This window comes from Vanacampus margaritifer, chromosome 17, assembly GCF_051991255.1.
Source record: "Vanacampus margaritifer isolate UIUO_Vmar chromosome 17, RoL_Vmar_1.0, whole genome shotgun sequence".
Classification (NCBI taxonomy): Eukaryota; Metazoa; Chordata; class Actinopteri; order Syngnathiformes; family Syngnathidae; genus Vanacampus; species Vanacampus margaritifer.
This window is the reverse complement of record NC_135448.1, coordinates 11,354,278-11,370,993: the sequence shown is the minus strand read 5'-3', so window position 1 is coordinate 11,370,993 and position 16,716 is coordinate 11,354,278. Positions and strand designations below refer to the sequence as shown.

At 39.5% G+C, this 16,716-nt stretch overlaps 2 protein-coding genes across 5 annotated transcripts in view; both read right to left on the bottom strand.

Annotated features, from left to right (window-relative positions):
- Positions 1-274: 274 nt before the first annotated feature.
- On the bottom strand, positions 275-4,028 carry LOC144037384 (zona pellucida sperm-binding protein 1-like). The gene is made up of 10 exons (XM_077548839.1): positions 3,451-4,028; positions 3,215-3,389; positions 2,448-2,570; positions 2,166-2,335; positions 1,982-2,079; positions 1,748-1,896; positions 892-1,066; positions 677-812; positions 426-500; positions 275-347 (listed from the first exon to the last, which is right to left on the bottom strand). The coding sequence occupies exons 1-10, from the start codon at positions 3,943-3,945 to the stop codon at positions 339-341; spliced, it is 1,605 nt and encodes a 534-aa protein (XP_077404965.1). The 5' UTR covers positions 3,946-4,028; the 3' UTR covers positions 275-338.
- A 446-nt stretch (positions 4,029-4,474) lies between these two features.
- Positions 4,475-16,716, bottom strand: part of dus3l (dihydrouridine synthase 3-like (S. cerevisiae)) — a 52,702-nt gene continuing 40,460 nt past the window's right edge. For 3 of the 4 annotated variants that reach the window (XM_077548588.1, XM_077548585.1, XM_077548587.1), the window contains 15 exons: positions 9,612-9,700; positions 8,934-9,183; positions 8,448-8,796; positions 8,176-8,243; positions 7,989-8,078; positions 7,861-7,902; positions 7,629-7,781; positions 7,291-7,407; positions 6,488-6,553; positions 6,284-6,394; positions 5,895-5,991; positions 5,733-5,808; positions 5,420-5,608; positions 5,218-5,346; positions 4,475-4,962 (listed from right to left, as the gene is read on the bottom strand). In XM_077548588.1, coding sequence (XP_077404714.1) covers positions 4,890-4,962; positions 5,218-5,346; positions 5,420-5,608; positions 5,733-5,808; positions 5,895-5,991; positions 6,284-6,394; positions 6,488-6,553; positions 7,291-7,407; positions 7,629-7,781; positions 7,861-7,902; positions 7,989-8,078; positions 8,176-8,243; positions 8,448-8,796; positions 8,934-9,183; positions 9,612-9,691 — 1,890 coding nt within the window. In that variant the 5' untranslated portion in view covers positions 9,692-9,700 and the 3' untranslated portion in view covers positions 4,475-4,889. Of the gene's footprint in view, positions 4,963-5,217; positions 5,347-5,419; positions 5,609-5,732; positions 5,809-5,894; positions 5,992-6,283; positions 6,395-6,487; positions 6,554-7,290; positions 7,408-7,628; positions 7,782-7,860; positions 7,903-7,988; positions 8,079-8,175; positions 8,244-8,447; positions 8,797-8,933; positions 9,184-9,611; positions 9,701-9,839; positions 10,318-16,716 lie in introns of those variants that run through there. The other variant, XM_077548586.1, reaches the window with a different exon arrangement.

Sequence of the window (16,716 nt, the reverse complement as noted above, 5' to 3'; positions counted from 1 at the left end):
CATTCATTCGTGGCGGAGCCACACACACTTCCCAGCATGCTTTGCAACTATTTTCGGTTGAGTGTGTCTGTGATGTCTTTAAAGTACAGCAGCGCAAAGTAACAAAAACATTTCGGATGAAAGTGTGTGGAGTGACTGCATGGGCACGAGTTGTGGCCGATGTTATGTGATGTGTCTGTACAAGTCTTATAATAAAATGTTGATTATAAATGACATGTGGTGTAGTGATCTTGTTTTGAGGCATGACTTAAGGACAAATAAATGCACAACAGGATACAATTGGCAATCTGTTTAATATACAATAAAATATTTTTGGTTTGTCCACAGGCTGTGAGTTGTTATGGTACCTTAAAAAACATTACAAAAAAAAAAAAATACATTCAGATATTTATATCACGACACCAATGTGCTGTTTAAAATCTCACTTTTCCATCAAAGCAGCGCTCTTCACAAGTCTTCTCGTCCGACCTGCAAACCTCTGAAGAGCACAGTAAGTGGATCTGTGGGGACAATATATATATATATATATATAGTACAGAATAAAGTTACCCATGAAAAGTCATTAGATCTTTTATTCAATATCCTTGATAACTAACTTTTTTGGTCCATGTACATACAGTACTCGTAAGACAATTCAGTGAACTGGACATAGAACTCCATCTTTCCAGATACTCACTTGCTCATCGAGGTACCTCTTAGTTTTAACATCCATAAACTGGAACGCCTTGACCACAAAACGTCTCTGATGGCGATTTTGGGGCAAATTGCTCACTTGCAAAATGGCCACGTTTGGGTCATGAGGATTGGCACATCTACAGTGAGCAACATGACATACCTTGTAAAACAGCACAAATAAGAAAAAAAAATAAATGTTGAGATGATCGGGCTTACCCTTCGTAAACGAGCACCAGGGCATTCTTTGCCGAGCGAGGGAACGCCAGACAGTACTTGACCAAAATGGTCGCTCTGGGTTTGGGAGACAACAGTCTCAGTTCCAAATACACGGGTTTGCCCAAGATGTACCGCAATGTCGGGAAAGAAGGCAGGAAGGTAGAAAAGGTCTCGTCTGTTTGAAATTACGTACAGAATTTTAAACAGCCAAGCTCTAAACTTCATATTCAAGGATGTTATTGTGATATTGAACCAGTTGCGTCAAGAACTTTTCACTTAGACATTAGATACATTTCACAATTTTTGATTCTTATTTAGTACGATTCAGAATCGATTTTAAATGCCCCAAAATCGATTTTAATTATATTATTTTATACCGTCTTGCCTTTGTTTGGAGCGCTGTTCATATTGTACCTGCTTTGGCCACTTGGGGGCAGTGTGGTTCCACGCGGTCTAATACACGGTTAAATTGTAGCCACATTAGAGAGTAGAAGTAAAAAAGTCACGATCAAGTTATTCCAATAAAAGTTGTTTTTTTTTGCAGCGCGGAGCCATTCTTTTGAGTCATAAAAGTGCCGCGAGTAGCGCGCTAATTAGCATTAGAGAATCAGACTGGAGTAGATCATTACAATTCCTTGCACATCTATAGATTGAAGCAAAAATCATTGCCAATCAAATCCTTTTGAATCAAAAATCGATTCCAAATTGAACACCCAAAAATCAGAATCGTTAGACATTCAAAGTTTCGCACCCCTAATATCACCTGTGTCTACAGGTGTTCACTTCTTCAGTTACATACAGTAGAAACCGCAACTTAATCGCCGTTTTGTGTTTTTCAACAAGTGGGATATCAGACCTGTGGCGATCCTCAATTGAACGCCGTACAACCCAACAGAGGGGATGGACGTGGGCAGATTGCGACTCGGGATCTTCACCATGTAGCCGACGCTGGCCAACGGTTGGTGGTCGTGAGCAGCCAAACCGTAGCGACACTCTACCAGGAACCTAAAATTGAAAAGACAAGATTAAAAAAAAAAATAAAAATTGCTTTAAATTATGTTGTATCACAAAAAGGTGTCATATAGAGAACCTTAATGGGTCCGTTCTTGTGATGATGCCGTATTTGAGGCTGAGAGCTTGGACGAGAGTCTGGACTTCAGCCAGGTAGAACCTTGTCATGCCAATGTCCTGAAAGTGAATTGCCAAGTCTTGAGGCACCAGAACGCAATATACAACCTTACTTTTACTATATGCATCTATGAGTGACAACTTACATATGTCCGTGTACCACATTCAGTTACTTTGAACTTAAAGATGGCAAAGTTGGCATTCACCACAACAGGTTTGCAGTCTGTTCCGGGAATCACCAGCTGGGTGGGGTCCAAAGGCATGTTGGCGTATGTGGAGCGGATGATGAAAACAAAATGAAGATCTACCGTGCACTCTGTGAGGACAATTTTAAGTTAATGGGTGAGATTAAACACTGCCTGCGTGGGCGAGAGCATTTTTTGTGTCACAAAAATACACTGCAAAAAAAATAAAATAAAAAATGTTACCATCCATTGGATAGAAGCATTCATAGGAAGTTGGATTCACACAGCATCCCAAGCCCACACATTGACCGGGCAAAATTCCATAATCGCCACAAAGCAGCTGCTCTTCAGAGGCCACGGCACAGTCTGAAGTCCAAATATTTCATCAGGGGTGTTCAAACCTTCTGGGTTCAAAACCCCTTAAGAAGAAAAACATTTTTACATGCACCCCTAATACAAATCAAACACAATTATGTGTAACCCTAAATGACATAGACACTAAGGGCGGTTTCGGAATTTTACAATTCATATATTTCTATTACCAAAGCTTCAAATTCAAATTTAGTTATTTGGCCACAAGATGGCGCCAAAGCAATACTATTTGGTTTACTTTTAATAACTTTGCTTTTGCCTGAGCTAAAAAAACAGCAAAAAATATTTGTTTTTCCATCAAATAATGGAGGGCAGTTTCCCAAAAACAAATTTGTAAATAGGTGAAACTGCAAAAGTCAAACCACGACTATGCAGGCATTTTATGTAAATAAAAAGGAAAGATGTCATAATTTAACAAGCGCATTAAAAAAAAATGCAGCTTTTTTTGTAATATTAAAATGCTGGAAAAGATGCATTTCCTGTATTATAAAAAAAACTACATTCTTAAAAAAATAAATTAAAAAATATGTCTTTTGTTTAAAAGGAAATAAAAATTAAAATAAATAAACACTTTAAAAGAACCCATTTTTAGTACCAGTAACAACACGATGTCATAAATCGTGTCACTCAACACTCACGTTGCGCCCTTGGTGGCGCTTGCGGCGGTGGCGGCGTGCGGCACCTCGACGCGCGGGCACCGGCGCCATGCGATGGGCCAGGGGTGGACTCGGGACCCGGATGGCACGTCACCGTGGCGACTTGGGCCTCACCGAGCTCATCCTCGTACCTTAGTTGCAGGCCGTAGTTGTCGCTCTGGAAGGCATTTTGCATCAGGCTCCGTTCATTTGGATTTAAATGACAACAGATGACTTACATCCCCCGCACGGCATCCGGTAAACGGAACCGTTAGGGTGTCGTCCAGGCGGGTGACGTTGAGACCGCATTGATCGTGAGCGACAGGTCGCGGGTTCTCAGTACCTACAGAAAGGGCTGAACTCCAAACTTTCACGCTGCTTAACTGAGCGGCTGGAAGAACGATCCTGAAGCCTTCGTCCTCACACGTGACTCGGAGTCCGGCGCGACTCGGGTTGGTGGTGCTGGTCCACACCCTCGGAGAAGTCTCAGCGGATTCCTCCTGGGTCCCATTGGGTGTTGCCTCGCCCTCCTTCGCGGGCTCGTGGTTTAACGTTTCCACTTCCTCAGAATCAGAAAAAACGCCTTTGTCGTCGTTGTCGTATTCATTGCCGTTACTGCCTTCATCCAACGTCTCGGGTTCCGATTCTTCAGAAAGTGACGTTTCATCTTCCTGCTCCCATCCCGAAACCAGAAGACCCCAAGTCAGGACCGAAAGCAGCCACAGGCGAGCCATATGGACCCCAATAGAAAACAAACGTGGCGCAGCAAAACTTTTGCAACCTCCACGTGTTGCTGCAGGTGGTGCTTAATTGGTCACACCTGGTGGATTCTTATTGGTCAAATCGCAACCACTTAACGAGGTAGGTGTGTATTGTCAATCCAATTAAAGCATATTCTGAAATATGTCTAGTGCTCGCTTCTGTATGAACGTGATTTAATTGTTTAAATACAAATTTGATCAGATGGGGAGGTAAAGTAACGTTGATTATTATTATAGTAAAATATAAACAAGCATTCAAACAGTGTTCTACAGAATGACCACATCAGTCTACTTGGACATAAAGAGTCGATAAGGACGCCACCAACCTGGCAAGAGCTCATCTTTAATATCGCAAAGTGAACAAAATATAGTAGAAATCCACACTTATGGTGCTGCTGTTTTGGTTAGCAACACAAAATTGGAGAGCAAGCATGATCTCCACATGATGTAAGATTATCTTTAGTACTACACAAGTACAGATTCCCCACTAATTTGTCCAAGAGGGAGTTGATGTGCTTTCCGTAAGTGCTGCTGTTTTGGTTAGCAAAGAAAACATTATGCAGCAACCACGTCAGTTTGGTAGAATGCTAATCATTGTCTCCAATAACGTCGCCTCAGTTCAAATACCACAGCGCACTCGTTTACAATGCGAAGTCAGAACAAACACCTTAATTCATCCGAGATGCTGTTTATGTGCTGCTGTTTTCATTAGTAACAGAGTTCAAGTGACAGTTGGTATTTTAAGTGTGGCTTTATTGCACAGTACAAGTGTACCAAAACTCAAATTCACATATATTTTCTTTATCAGTCAAAACACCACACACTTGATTTCTTAAGTCTCGGCAACCCCCCCCACCCCCCAGAAAAAAATCCTGATATGCTTCTCTGGGGGAGGGGGGGGGGGCATAAAATATAACTCACTTGTATGAATTGGCTTTGTGTTTGGGCAAAAAGTTTAAATTTGGGGGAACAGGTCCAAGCAGCATTTCACTGGAAAACAAACAAAACATTTGAAAGGATCATTATGTAAAGCAGAATTCAATAAATACAGTCAAAGTCCTTTTTCACACTGCCTGCAAATGACAATGCGTTTATGATCTCCTATAATTTATCCGCCGTTGCCTTTTATGCAAGTTGCCACTTTCAAGCCACTTTTTCAGGTTCTGCGTTAAAAGCTAGAGTGGATAGATTTCAATGTCCTGACGTGTTGACAGTATCTCTGCGTAAAAAAGGCAGGGCGCTCACCTGATCCTGATCCAGTCTCCGACGTTTTGACTGGCCATCAGCGACTCCAGGTAGTTCCTCCCCATGTAGTATGGCGGCCTCTCGTTAATCTTCACAGGCACTCGCTCCAGCAGCCCCACTGGAATATACCTGATATATATTTTTGCCCCATGAAAAAAAAGGCGATATGTTGAACCGGTGCCGAAGAACAACTGGCCCGAACCTGCACATGAAGGAGAGCCACTCCAGCAGGAAGGTGCGCGTCTTCTCCACGCCACGCGTGTCCGAGCCCCAGTGCTCCAGGCCGTAGTTGGTGAAGTCCCTGAGGATGTCCAGACGCTCGGCCGACGAGATGTCCCAGTGGCGCCCCTCCTTGATTTCCGTGAAGAGCCACGGCTTCATCAAAGCACCCCTGGTAAATAGTCATAATTTAAAAAATATTTTTATTTATCCTGATGCTTACTTGTGAAACGATTTCTTAAAATATTAAAATGTATGGGAACATACTTTGATGGTGGGTGGACTATGGTGCTAACCTTGCAATCATGATTCCAGAAACGCCCGTCTCTTTGGCTCTCATGGCATCCTCATAGGACAGAATATCGCCATTACCTAACAAAATACAGGAGAAACTAATTCATTGTTCCGCATGATTCAAAATGTAACAAACTGTTCCAGATCAATCAATCAATTTATACCAAAGAGTGGTATGGGGCTTGCCAGCTTGGAGCAGGTGGTGATGTAGTCCCAGTCGGCGAGCTTGGTGTAGCGCTGCTCTCTGGAGCGGCCATGCAGCTAAATTACCACATGGAAGAAAAACATATTAGACCTTCAAAACACTGTTTTTGCTCATTTACAGTGAAAGGTGTGTCTCAAAAATGGGAGCCGATTTAAATTGTAAAAAGAAAAGCTTAATGTTTATCTAAAATAATTAATAAAATTAATTAATTAATAAAAATTTATGGGAAATTTCACTTAATTGTATACCACAAATAATGCATTTGTTCATTTTTACAGAAGAATAATAGCTTTATGATGAATTGAATGTTACATGCAGAATAATCCTGGATAAAAAAATTTTTTTTACAGTGATCATAGAGACGCCCCAATTCTTCATCTCTGGGATGAGTTTATGCGCAATGTTGTTCTTTTCCTGAACGCCGGTCCGGATCTTCACTGTTAAAGGGACGTCTAGCACCTACAGAATAAAAGAGGGGGTGGGGGGGTGGGGGGTTGAGACATTAGTTTCCTCGAAAATTTGCACAATATCTTCTTAAACATGTACACTCACATAATTCATTCCACGGATGATCTGCTCAAACTTGCGGGTGCGGGTCATCAAGCCGCAGCCTCCGCCCTGAGGAGCAAAAAATAAAGTGAGCCAGGCATGCATGACTATGAAAAAAAAAAAAAGTCGTTCTGTTTTATTGAATATTTTTTCCCTGTTTTTTTTGTAATTTTTTAATTTAAAAAATAATTTTTTTTCCCTCAGTTTTTTAAAATATTTTTTTCTGTTTTTCTGAGTAATTTTACCGTTTTATAAAATAATAATTTTTCTGTTTTTCTGAATAATTTTTTAAAGGGGTTTTCCCTCAGAGATTAGAGAACAAACCACAATATGGTATACACATTCATGCCTTTATTGAGAGCCAGTAAGTAAACATGACCATCTTATTGCATATGGAGGTATGCGGGAAAGTGTCCGCTTCCGCTATTAGCGAGTCTGAAACAAGTCACTTGGAGTTCAGAGATTAAAAAAAAAAAAAAAAAAAAAAACCTTCAAAAAAAGAGTCAAACAGGTGTTTTGTTTTTCGGAGTATTTCCCCCCCCCCCTTGTTTTTAAAAGTTTTTTTTCCTCCTGTTTAAAAAAAACAAAACAAATAATCCCCCTCCCCCAATTTTCTGAGTAATTTTTCCTCCTGTTTTTCTGACAGATTTTTTTGGACAGAAAAAAATATTCAGAAAAACTGAAAATAAAATAAAAAATACTCAAAAAAAAACAAAGTTCCCCCCAAAAAATTGCGAGAATTTTTTTTCAGGTGAATGCAATACGCTTCCGTACATTACAACACAGAAAAGAAAAAAAAAGCTTACCTTCTTATATACGAGGTCGATGGGGCACCCCGAGTTGATGTCCACAAAGTCCACCTCCGTGTTGTTGTTGATGAGCTCGGCGCATCTCGTCATGGTATCGGGGAAGCAGCCCTCCACCTAAGGACCAATTTTTTTGTAAAATCAGTCAGCGTTTATTACCCCTCTATTTATGATTTGGGTTTCCGCTTTAAAATTTGAAAATTCAGCCCCCAAAGCCAGTTGTACTTAGTGACAAGAAATTTAATAGAAGCCCGAAAAGACACAAGACGTCTGCCATTTTGGTTTGAGGCGGACATTTTAGACCCATTCTGCTTATTAAAGTTGTTTTGTAACCTAACCTGAACTCCAAAGAGATCCTCACTCTCGTGCCTCTTGAGCAAAGCCCACTCGGACTGCTGACCCTGGAGCAGGTTGGTGCACATGGCCATCTCGCCGCAGGTGATGTCCGCCCCCAGACGTTTGCACACGCGGCGAAACGGCAGGTTGCCGCACTGAGGGAATAAAAAGAAAATCCGGAAATGAACGGCTGCATCAATGACGCGTGAAACTTTCAACTCTACCGGCACATACGGTCGTTAATGGGGCGAGGTAGAGTTTGTCTCGGAAGTCCACCTGGCAAGGACAAAACGCATCCATTCAGCCATCTTTGTTTTGACTGTAAAAAATATAAATAATATAAAAAAGAGAGTGGAAGATACCTGCTTCTTCTCACATGCTCGCAACTTGATGACGTCCACGTCGGTCAACACACCGACAGTTCTCACCGTGGAGGGTTTCTCAGCGCTAACCTGCAACAAAAATGTTTTTTTTTAAAAATTAAAAAAAATAAAATAAAAAAATAATAATAATAATAAAAAAATATATATAATATAAGTATATTTTTACCTGTGTTTCTGCATCTGTAGATTCACACTTTGTTTTGGTCGTTGAATCTGCCAGTAAGTCAGCGGCGCCTGGTAAAAGATTGAAATAATTGCTGATTAATATCTCTCACGTCAGCTGTTCTCAAACTTTTTGGGTTTATTATTAAAATCATAAATCAAGTTTAACAAGGTAATTAACTTCTGCAAATTATTTTTGCAGACTCCCAAGCCTCTGGGGACCCCAGTTTGAAAATGACCGTCTTATATACTCAACAAAATAAAATGTCTTCCTACCATTGCCCTGTTCTTTTTTCTCCTTGCTGTCGTTCAGCGCCTTGAGGTACGCCGCCGACTTGTCGAACGCGACAGAATGCTTCCTCAGTTGATTCTGCAGCTCTTTACTCAGGCTGTTCCTCAACGGCCTGCGGCCCTCGCAGCTTTTCACCACGTCGGCATTCTCGGCGCTCTTCAGCTCCGCCGTGGTGTGCGCCTTGGCAAAGCGACAGGAGAGGCCGTACGCGCACTTCCCGAAGGTGTCGAAGACGTGGCAGCGTTCGCCGATGTCGGCGGGCTTGTTGGCCAAGTACACGGCGACGTCGTGGTAGAAGTGGCACTTGTCGCCGTAGGGACATTCCCGGTTGTCCTAGCGAGGTGAGAGGGACAAGCGTTTAGGAAATCTGATCGCAATAGGTCAACTCAGGAAAGGCTTCACCTCACCTGTAACCCGAATTAAGGAAAGCAGTATAGAAGATGCACAGATGTCGTGTTTAAAATTCCTACCTGACGAGCATAGGCACACAACCTCTTTTCCTCGTACGATTGTGGTTTCTTGTGTGGCCTTGACTTGTTCTGCCCCCTCGTTCGTTTGCCGTCCGGTTTGGCGCCTTTGTTGATCTCTTCTGTGTCCAATTTCACCTTTTTAAGTTCAGGCTTCTCAAAGGGGTCCTCGGATACCTTGCTCGCGCCTCCCTTCAAGCTTTGACATTCGGCGTCAAGAAACTCGTGGAATTTTTCTTTGCTGGTGATGAATCTGTAATTACAACAAACGGGAGGGTGTTGTGTTCAGTGTTATGATGAGAGGGAAATTCCACTTGATCTCATGATTTAGGTGGAGCTTACAGAGGCAAATTGAGAATGTTTACAACATTAAAGGTTTACTATTTTTATTCTCCATAAAAGGTAGTACCTTTCTAGGGGTGGCCTGTTGAAATGAAGCTTTTACACCCACTTCAACATTGTCCCCTGGCACCTATGCCACAAGATGATGCCAAAGCAACACCGAATATCGTGAGGCAAAACATTTTTGAGCCAGTTTCCCATGGACTTCATATTGGATTTTGGTCAAATACTTTTTTTACCCCACTTTAAGTAAATGTGAATAAGTGATTAAGAAATAAAAAACGCACTTCATATTCAACGATTGACAGTTTGGTGGTAGTTCATTGGCTAATGACTCACTCTGGTTTGAGGGCTGCTTCACCCTTAACTGCAGCCTCTGTTCCCTTTACAACTGCTGTTTCCTCTGCAGGTTTTTCCATCACATCTGCCTGTTTCGGTTTAAAAAACAAACAAACATCGTTATCGTGTACATAAAATCAAATAACACGATGACAGATATTTAGTAAGTACTTAGAATGTAAAACAGCCCTAAGTGTTGTTGATTTACGTTGCTTACTGTTTACTTACTAGTTTGATGGTGTTGACAGCCTTTTCGTCCACTAATCAATGTATGCTAGCTGCTAACGCGAAGTTAACTTCGCAATTGAAACAGACAATAGCTATTCCTTAATGCCGGTGAGGGTGCAGAACTGTACTAAAATAGTATTATTTACTTGCGTTTACTGTCACATAGTATTAATAGGCAAGTAATGCGACGAGTATTCGAAAAGCGTGAGAAGGCGACAGTACATCATTTAAATGGGTCTGGAAAGGACACACGAAGACCCTTAGTTCCGGGCCGGTGTGTACCGCCCTAGTACCGTAAGGAGGCGGCAGTGCATCATTATCATCGTACCGGGTTGACTTGGGTCACAGTACTTTTTAATGTTTCATGTTATTTGGTTAACTATACTTGTTTAACTTACATTTCCAGCCACTTTGACACGTTTTCACGTATTTACAGGCTTTTGCAGAAAATAAAAAATGATTATTCATTCTACCCATAAGAAATAACATAACGCTAATTAAACTGTCAATATCACTAAGTAAAAGCCAAAAAGCACTTGGACTCCAGCCTTAGGATGCTCACAAAGCTGAAGACTCACAATTTAAATTAAAGAAAATCATATCACTTTTACGGACTGAATGAGGTTTATTTATTGTAAAGATCCTTGATGAGCCCCAGCGAAGGCAGTTCGGCTATGTTCTTCTATAAGTTGCCATTGTTGCTGGAGCGGAAGAATGACTCGGGCGAACGCTCCAGGATGCCCACAATCTCCTCATGAGATTTTCTTCCACAGCTGCCAGCACGGACAACGCCAGGTTGACGCCACTTCACTTTTTTTTTGTGTGTGTGTGTGATATTCATATTGATCAAATGAAAGTCATCACATGTCAAACATGACCGAATGTAAATATATTGAGATGATTGCAGACATGCATGCGTGCACACACATTTGCTTCTGGCATGGGACCCTGGACATCTGCCTGGGATGTCTTACCCCCCCAAACAGTGCTAATCCTCAAAGTGTCCAGTGACCTGTTTTCACTGCCTCATTGTCATGTGTCACTCCCAGTTAGCTCGTTGTCACACAAACCTGTGGATGTTCTCAACATACACATTCATCAAGTCTCCCCCGACACGCACACATCACCGCTACTACTTTTGCAAGATCTTAAGAGTTGAAAATGAACAGCCTGTTGTAATGATTTCCGGAATAACCGGATAGTGGATCGCACAAACGCAGAGACACAAACGATGTGGATTGACAAATTTAATTGTACACATCAGAATTCTACAACACAAAGCGCTGGGCGAAGCCAGGAGAAGAACAGTTAACAAAAGTCGCTTGCAAAGTATGCAAGGAAAACAAACAAAAATACACCTGACGGCTGCAGAATCGCACAACGCGAATAAGAAAAAACTAAATACAAAACGAGCTGTACAAAGCGGATAAACTAAAAAGCGACGTGGGAAAAACAACACGTGGATACCAATCACTCAGACGTAAAGCTGAGGAAACAAAACTACGGAGTAAAAAAAAAGGCTCAACGCGTTGATAACAAGCACTGCGGCAATAAGTCGAGGAACCAACAACATAAAACTACAAGACTCACGTCAGAAACAAGAGACGAAGCTAGAGATAATAATTTGGAATTTGGTCCTTATAAAGAGTTGATTTGTGAATGAGAAACAGGTGCGGCGCAGGAGGACACGCCCCCTGTACTCAATCAGAGACTAAAACAAAAACAACGCGATGAGAGCACAACATCATACAGTCATCTTGGCATATGCTCTGTAACAGCAAAGATAGAATGAAGAGTCAAAGTCAACACGTCCCTTTTAGGCATTGGAGGCACGTTGCTGCCTTTGTGACGCCTTTCAATCGGCCTTAAAAAAATTGTTTTTTGGGGGGGCGTTACCCCCCACCCCCAAGTGCGTGTGACAGAGAAGATATCAACATAAGATAAGATCAACATGTGTTGTTCACTGTTTCCAATAGGCGGGGGTTGAATTTTCCACCACAAAGCATTCCCTACTGAAGAAAACCTTGAGGCTCTTGAACGTTGCTTTTAGTCTACTGAACCCCCCCCCCCCCCCCCTTTCTCACTCGCCGCCTGGCCTCAGCCCTACTTTTCTTTCTCCGCCTGATGTTTCCATTACAGGAATAAAAGCATGACGGCTAATCCACTTATGTGTTCCTTGGATGACACACACACACGGATACAAAATACACACAAAAATTCATGCATGTTGCATATGGACCTCAGGCTACATTAATACATTGCTTCTTTTCAACACACACACACACGCACACACACACTGGTGGTAATCTCCCAAGACAATTTCCCACCGGTCCTTCCTATGGAGTGAAGATATGAAGGAATTGAAGTGTTAGTGGGGGGTTTGCTTGAGTACGTAAGACGTTCAAGAGATCTAATTGCGATGTCTTCAACCTCACCTTGTTTTTTTTAATCGTCTCTCAACGGGAAAAAGTCGTTTACGCTCCATTTTGTCAAGATGAAGATTTAAGGACTTAGCGGTAAGGAAGGAAAAGTGGAGGGGTGCGGTAGAAAGAGAGGTCACACGCCATGATTTATTTAAGGTATAATGTGGTTTGTTCTTATATTTTATGGGTTTGATACTTTGAAGTTAAAAAGGAATCAATAAAGTGCAAATATGCCGAATGCTAACCTTAACCCTACCCTAACCTTTCCCTAAACCTAACTCTAACTCTAACTCAAACCCTAACACTAATTTTATTCCTCCAACCTTAGTCCTAAACCAGAGGTCAACGACCTTTCCTGTCAAAAGAGCCATTTTAGGCCAAAGTAAATAAGACAAAAAAAATGTGCTTTGAGCCGCAAAACATTTAAAGATTGTGATGATGGAAACAGTTTGTTAGTGTTAATCTAATGCACTGAAGGCCCAAGAGCTGCACTATAACACAAAAAATATGCAGCAAATACATGGACATTCATTTTCTTCTACCTTTTGTTTTCTGTTTTTTTTTTTTTTTTTTCATACTTAATTTTTCATACATTTTTAGACTTTTCTGCCTTTCTGTCAAATGTCTGATATTTTTGGCAATTTTATGGACATATGGTCATTTCTCTTCCTTTTTTTGTAAATGTTATGGCTATTTATTTATTGACACTTCTCTGCTTTCTTGCTACCAATTTTCTGATATTTTTGGTAATTTTGTGGATATTTAATGGTAATTTTCGGGAATTATTTTGTTTTTTTGGACATTTTATGATTACTTTTTAAATGTTTTTTTTCTGCACTTTTTTAACCCATTGTGGCAGATTTTGGCAAATTGATGAACATTTTATGGTGATTTTCCTCTTCTTCCTTTTTGGACATTTTATGGCCATGTTTTGGACATGTTTAGGTCATTTAAAAAATGTTTTCATTTACCATTCGTTTCTCTTTTTTTTGTGACAATTTAAACATTTGGGCTCTGCGATCCATTCTTCCATCCATTTTCTTAACCGCTTAGTCCTCACAAGGGTCGCGGGGAGTGCTGGAGCCTATCCCAGCTGGCTTCGGGCAGTTGGCGGGGGTTACACACCCAGAACTGGTTGCTAGCCAATCCAGGGCAACCATCCACACTCGCAATCACACCTCGGGACAATTTAGAGTGTTTAATGAACATGCCATGCATGTGTTTGGAATGTGAGAGCGCCCGGACAAAAAAGCACGGGGAGAACATGCAAACTCCACCCAGGAAGGCGTCCTCTGCACTTGGAGGTGGACTCTGTCAGTTTTTGAAAATGTAAATATTTATTTTTAATTTTTATCATTAATTAATTTATCTAAAAATTAAATATAAACATGAAACAAATATTAACTTCAACTCATTTTTTTTTGTTTGTGTTCCCACATTTTTTAACTGACAAAACAACACAGGAACGGAGTCTAAATATGACCATGTTTATTCTAAGCAGGCATTTTGTAACTCAGAATCCTTGAAAAATCAGTCACGCACACGCACACACACTTTTGGTCAAATGTTAATGATTTACTAATTCCCAGCGTTAAATCTCTGGGCGTCAAAATTCCTCAAGCTTGCAAGAGAGAGAGAGAGAGAGTGAGCGTTAAAAGAGCGGGAATGCATAGAGGGGGATGAGAGGGAATTAAAATAAAAAATAAAAAACACCCCAGCACTTCATTTTAAAATAATAACCATGTCATGGTCTGATTGCTTTGTTTTTTTCCCCCACCCTATATTTAACTCAGTGGACTGGGAAATGAGAGGAACGCCGGCAGAGGTGACGTGATGGCGGCAGAAAATCAAAGATGGAGGCGGAAGGAATGAAGTAAAGGAGGAGGAAAACGTGGATAAACATGCCAGGTAAACTCATGTCATTGCAATTGTAAGGAGTCAGTCAGATGCTCACTGAACTGAAGTCTCATTTTGTTGGACTTTTGATGCATTTTGATTGAGCTCGATATTGTAACACTTTTGCATTACATTCTGTGGGCATGCACTATTTCTGTCATCAGAGGTAAACAAAACATGCTTGAAGATGATATGCTACATAATAATAATAACAAAATAATTGCAATAAGTATTCGGAGTGTTAAAAAATTAATCTAAATATAAGTACCGGTAAATGGATATTGAACAAGTATTTTCTACCGTTGTAAAATAAACAAAACTATGTATGTACAGTGCATGTAAAAATATATTTTAAAAATGTAACTGTGAAATAACTAATGAATATTTTTACAATAGCTGTCAGTGAATTAAAAAAAAAATTCTGACATTTTCGAATCAACAAAATTTATATAAGATTTTTTTGACAGCTCAAAATGCTTTAAAAATAAAATCAGTAAAAAATATGTGTGCAAGTAAAAAAAAAAAAAGTTTTAAATGTAACTGTGAAATAACTGATGAATATTTTTAAAATGGCTGTCAGCGAATAAAAAAAAAGAAATCGGACATTTTCAAATTAACAAAATTTATATAAGATTTTTTTGACAGCTCAAAATGCTTTAAAAATAAAATCTGTAAAAAAAAAATATGTGTGCATGTAAAAAAAAAAATTCAGTGCATTTTTGGAAAAAAATCGGACATTTTCAAATTAACAAAATTTATATAATATTTTTTTGGACAGCTCAAAATGCTATAAAAATAAAATCAGTAAATGTCAAATAAAATAAAAATCCCCTTCAAAATGATTGGAAAACGGCAATGTCTACTCTTTTGTTTTTTGTTCCATACACAAGACACTTTGATTTCATACCAAAACATGAATATGAGATTTCAAAATGCTTTGCTTTTTTCTCTGGTCTTATTGTTTATGTAACAGCAAATGCAGTTTTCACCGGCGAAACCCCAAACCAAAAACATACACCATCTATGGTTTAAGCAACCAATGTTCCATATTGTTTTTGTTTTGTTAATTTCTCTCTGTGTACTGTATATTTTATTTTATTTTGAAAAATGTGAATCCAATTTGAGCATTACATTCATTTGCTAAGAAAACATTTATACTACTATTTATTGTCTTAATATTGTCTCCTCCCAGAGACAACTTACACTCAATTTAATTTGTAATATTATACAGCCTTATGAAATTAGCATTATTACGACAACGTTTGGTCCCCGACATGTAAATCAAACCTTTAATCAGATCTTTTTCGGCTTAATTAATCAAGGGAAGTAATGAATGCAACGCCCTGTTGTGATGAAAACATGCACCACAAGTGTGTGCGCGCGTGTTTGTCCTGTATGTGTATGTGCAACAAGCCAGTCCAGGTGGCCAGATAATTAAAACATGTTTCTCATACTTGATTTTACACAGAAATTTAAACGCTAACATCTGGGCCCTATGAGGTGTGTATCCGTGTGTGCGTGCGTGTAATTAATCTCACCCTTGTTCTCTCTGGAAACATCGTCTTCGTCTTCATGACAAAAAGAGACATTTTTTAATCAAAGATCATTAAAGTTGAATGTCAGGAAATTAATGATGTTGTTGAGTGTGAATCACACGCACACACGGGGAAAAGTATTGGGACACAAACTCCGGAGTAGAAAGGAAAGAAAATGCATTTTCGAAGTGTAAGATACAATCGGTTTGTGTTTATTTACTTAACTGAGGTCTTTAACCCATTGACGGCTATAAACGTCAAAAATTAATTTAAACTATTTCTATTAGTTAAACTTTTTTTCCACTTTGGTTAACAAGAGTATGAAAACCTAGATTTTTTTTTTTTTTTAAAGAAAAGATTATAAAAAATTAGGGGCGTCATGCGATTAAATTATTAAAAATTAGGATCGTCTATTTTTTAAAAAAATTGTAATTAATCGCATGACTTCACTAGTTAACTCACGATTAATCACAAATTTTATATCTGTTCTAAATGTGCAATAATTTTTTTGTAGGTTTTCATACTCTTGTGGCCGTCAGCCGATTCAAATTTTTAATCGTAATTAATCGCATGACTTCACTAGTTAACTCACAATTAATCACAAATTTTACATCTGTTCTAAATGTACAATAAAAAAATATAGGTTTTCATACTCTTGTTAACAAAAGTAGAAAAAAATGTTAAACTAATAGAAATAGTTCAAATGAATTTTTGACGTCTATAGCCGTCAATGGCAGTGAATGAGTTAAAAACATTTAATCGCCTCTTGCCCCTAATTTTTATTAATCTTAAAAAAATAATAATGAATTCATGGCAGTAAATGAGTTAATTGTGATTGTAATGTTTGAGTAGGTGCTGCTGTTTGGGTTAGCAACAAGTTGTAGATAATTGCACCAGGCTCCTCCCTCAAGTTCTTCTGCACCAAACTAATCCAATCATGTTTTCTTCTATGAAGAAACAGCTCGAAAAGTTCCTTTTCCTTTTTGGTTTTGATGTCAAATTGTCATCAATACAGCAAGTGGT

What these genes read in the sequence shown, in the direction of transcription:
- LOC144037384 (XM_077548839.1), bottom strand. Translation starts at nt 3,945, where the DNA reads ATGGCTCGCCTGTGGCTGCTTTCGGTCCTGACTTGGGGTCTTCTGGTT. An exon ending in ACAAGAACGGACCCATTAAG is followed by an intron (nt 1,897 to 1,981) that starts GTTCTCTATATG and finishes TTTCAATTTTAG; the next exon opens with GTTCCTGGTAGAGTGTCGCT. An exon ending in TCAATTGAGGATCGCCACAG is followed by an intron (nt 1,067 to 1,747) that starts GTCTGATATCCC and finishes AATTTCAAACAG; the next exon opens with ACGAGACCTTTTCTACCTTC.